This window comes from Protobothrops mucrosquamatus, unplaced genomic scaffold (assembly GCF_001527695.2).
Source record: "Protobothrops mucrosquamatus isolate PMUCROS unplaced genomic scaffold, P.Mucros_1.0 scaffold1631, whole genome shotgun sequence".
NCBI lineage: Eukaryota > Metazoa > Chordata > Lepidosauria > Squamata > Viperidae > Protobothrops > Protobothrops mucrosquamatus.
Genome location: NW_015387790.1, coordinates 96,961 through 100,752, shown reverse-complemented (window position 1 = coordinate 100,752; position 3,792 = coordinate 96,961). Strand labels below are relative to the sequence as shown.

The window sequence follows — 3,792 nt, the reverse complement described above, 5'->3', positions numbered from 1 at the left end:
AGCAAGGTCCACAGGATTGTCTGGGATGCTATATATATGTTGTATATAGCATGTTTATATGTGTGTTATGTATGTGTACACTTTTGAGAGTGGGCAACAGAATTTCATTTTTAATGTGTGCCAGTATGCCCACAGTAGAAAATAACAATAAAGCTCATCTCTTCTCTTACCCCCACAGTTACCCAGTAAAGTTAATTTACAAGTGATAATTGATTTGAGACTCTGGAAACTTCGTGGTTTGATGAATCAAGGCTTTCACATAACCCCTTTTTATTCAGATAAACAAGGCCAGATCATCACCCTCATCTCGTCTCATACAAACTGCATCCTTCCATGCTAATTTTGAGGATGGGGCTGCTAATCTGGAGACAATCTTGCAATATGCATTTTTAAGAACTGTGACAAAACCTAATGCCATCTGCTTTTCTTCTGTTCCAGCAGGAGTATCTGAAGCAAGAGAAGGAAGACAAAAGACTGAAGCATAATGGATATGGCATCCCCCTCTCCATTCAGTGTCTTAGCACAAACCAATGCAACACCCAGTGGCATAAATATAACCTGTAATGATTCCAACATAAATGATGTACTTATCTTTGCAATCTTCACTATGCCTGTTTGTGTGTTGGGAATGTTAGGCAACGGCCTTGTTATCTGGCTGCTGGGCTGCTCCATTAAGAGGAATACTTTTGCCATTTATATTATCAACCTCTCTGTTGCAGACTTTGGTTTCCTCGCCACTGAGCTGATTATCGAAATCTACTGGCTTTTTACACACTTGTATTGTGACTTTCCCTATGAACTCTTCCAAACGGTCCTACTGTTAATGTACAGTACGGGCCAATTTCTCCTGACAGTCATCAGCATCGACAGGTGTATTTCGGTCCTTTTCCCAATTTGGTATCGATGCCACCGGCCGGTGCATCTGTTCACTATTGTGTGTGCTGTCATCTGGGCCACGTGCTTCGTCCTCTCTTCAATTCACTTCACAATTATAGCTGTTGATGGATTTGGAGAGAATTATACTTTCATGTATCAGTTCATTGTTAATGCTGTGCTTTGTCTCCCACTTATGACAATCTCCAGTGTTGTCTTGTTTATCAAAATCTGCTTCATATCCAAAAGCCAAAGGCGGAGAAAGCTTTTGACAGCTATTTTGCTTACACTTTTCTTCTTTTTAGTCTTGGCTTTTCCACTAACTGCCTTTTATGTCATCCTGTACTTTTTTGAAGATATAGATCCCAACTTTGTACATTTTGGCTACTTGTGTACCTGCATCAACAGCGGCATTAACCCCTTGATCTATTACTTGGTGGGGAGACAGAAGGGAAAAACCCGGAAAGGCATCAAAGAGTTGTTTCAGAAGGTTTTCAAGGAGGAGGAACTCTCTACTGATAAACTGGAAACTTCGGACGGTTCCAAGATCTGAACGTTTTACTTTCACTATTGTCATTCAAAAGATGCAAATCTTTCCCACCAAGCACTTTTTTTTTAATTTAAAAGAAACTGGTCTTTATGCTGATTAATTTCTGCATTTATCCAGAATTCATGCAGACAATTATCTTTGTGGAAAACAAAACATTTCTCAAGTTGGACTAACCTATTTATCAAGTATTACTTGGAGACTAATTAGCTTGGTCTAGTTCAGTCTTCCCCAGTTTGAGTGGCCTTCAATTTTGTGTATTTGAACTTTAATGTCGAACAATTCTCATTGTTGAGAAATTTCAAAGCTGACATTCAAACCATCATAGATGCCCACATGTGGCTTTCAAAATATCCCAGGTTCTATCAGCTACATGACCAAAATGACATGACATGATAATGGAACTCTAGTTCAAGACTATCTGGAGAATCCTGGTATCTCCATGATACCAGGATGAGATACACAGATGAGATTTAAAGCTTTCATATCATTAGGACAAATACAGAAGCAACTGCAACTTAAACAATTCTGTATATCTTTTATAGAAGGAAAAACTAACATTATTTACTCAGTGTATTCCCCCTAAAAAACTAGCAACAAAGCATGGAGTTGCTCTGGACTTTTTTTGCTTTCTTGTGAAAGTGCAAATGACTATTTTAGACAAAAAAAAAATTCCATATGGTTCACGTGCTATGGCTCAATGCAGAGAAAATGAATATTGCTATGTTATAATCACGTGGGGCTACCCATAAAGACAATTTTAAAAATTTCAAAGGGTACAGGAAGGGTAGTGATAGCTACTTGGCATTCTGATTTTATTATATTTAATGTCAATATCAATGGCTGCCTATTCAACTTAAGAGAGAAGTTGTAGGTATCAAATTCCTAAACGGTTCTGGGTTAACATCTAGAAGAACGCGTCTGCTCTCCTATCAACAGAAGGCAGTTTGCCTGCCTTTGGAAATAAAGTAAACATTCTTTGTGGTTTCATATTTTAAACTCATTTAAATTACACAGGCATCTCAATTATAGAAATCAATAGATGCTTGAGCCTGTGCTTAGCAAGGTTATTTTAGCCTCAAGCAACTTCAGTTGCACCAAGGGACATTTTTTTTTCTTCCAGTAAAAGCTGATGATATTTTATCTTTTTTTTGGTATAAATTTTATTAGTTTTTATAGAGTTAGGAATAAGGTGGGGTCAGGGTTGGGGTTGGGATTTGGGTTAGGGTTACGATCAGGGTTGGGGTTGGGATTTGGGTTAGGGTTACGATCAGGGTTGGGGTTGGGATTTGGGTTAGGGTTACGATCAAGGTTGGGGTTGGGGGTTTTCCAAATAAAATTCTCAATATTTAGCAAGCAGCATGATGTCTGGGTTCATGTGTTTAACAAACAATAATAGATAATACCATAAACAATATTTCAGTTAATCGCTCGATAGTCTTCTTCTTGCTAATATATATTCAAAGTTACATATCACATTCCTTTCTCTCTAACTCATTTTTCTAGCCATTGATTGCAATTATCCCATGTTCTACACTATCTTTTATATGGTTAAATAAAAGTTTATATCTTCAGATTTGGAAGTTTCTGTTAATGTGGCTCTGCAATAAAGTAGATTTTTGCTCATCTAGTGACGTTTCCTGTCTGTTTTACCCAGGACAGATGATACAGGACAGGGGACAGATAGTTAAACACACAGCAACTAAATGCTAGATGAATTGAAGACAAGCCATGCCCGAACAGAATGTGATTTATTTCCCTCTTTGTCCTGTCAGGCAAAGGAGCAACAACTTGCTTCTCCAGACCACAATGCTAGCAGGTGGCTTCTTCTCTCACTGCACCCAGAAGGAAAGCAGAAGGGGAACCAAGGGATGTTTTGGCTTCCCACCATCTGCAAAATGGGTGTCACCATGGCTGGTGTACAATGGTGACATCGCACTGGGAGCAGTTACAAGAGCTGTAGAGGGCAGGGGAATTGTTCCAAAATATTTCAAATATCTGGGGCAGGCACTGTTCTGGACCAATCAGTTAGATGGGTCTGTATGTTAGAATGTTGGCATTTATTGGGTTAAGCACTGTCTCCTTAAGAGATGGCTTATGGGTAATGTAGTTTAGCTAGTCCTCCTACTGACCTGTTAACATGGGATAGCTGACTAGCTAAACTACATTACCCATAAGCAGGGCTTTTTTTCTCAGAGAAAAGGTGGTGGAACTCACCTCCCTCCCCTGGCCACGCCCCCACCCAAACCTGGCCACGCCCTCATCAAACCCTAGGACCGCCCCTTTAGAGAACAGGAATGCAAGTAAAATTTGGGAGGGGCTTTTGCTCTGAGAAGCCGCGCGCGTTTGGCTTTGAGGGCGCCGGCGTGAGA

General features: G+C 39.7%; 1 protein-coding gene across 1 annotated transcript; it reads left to right on the top strand.

The window, feature by feature from the left end:
* Nucleotides 1–484: 484 nt before the first annotated feature.
* On the top strand, nucleotides 485–1,426 carry LOC107293477 (mas-related G-protein coupled receptor member H-like). Its single transcript, XM_015822630.2, has one exon. It carries the CDS (start codon nucleotides 485–487, stop codon nucleotides 1,424–1,426), a length of 942 nt encoding a protein of 313 aa, XP_015678116.1.
* Nucleotides 1,427–3,792: the final 2,366 nt, after the last annotated feature.

What these genes read in the sequence shown, in the direction of transcription:
- LOC107293477 (XM_015822630.2), top strand. Translation starts at nt 485, where the DNA reads ATGGATATGGCATCCCCCTCTCCATTCAGTGTCTTAGCACAAACCAAT.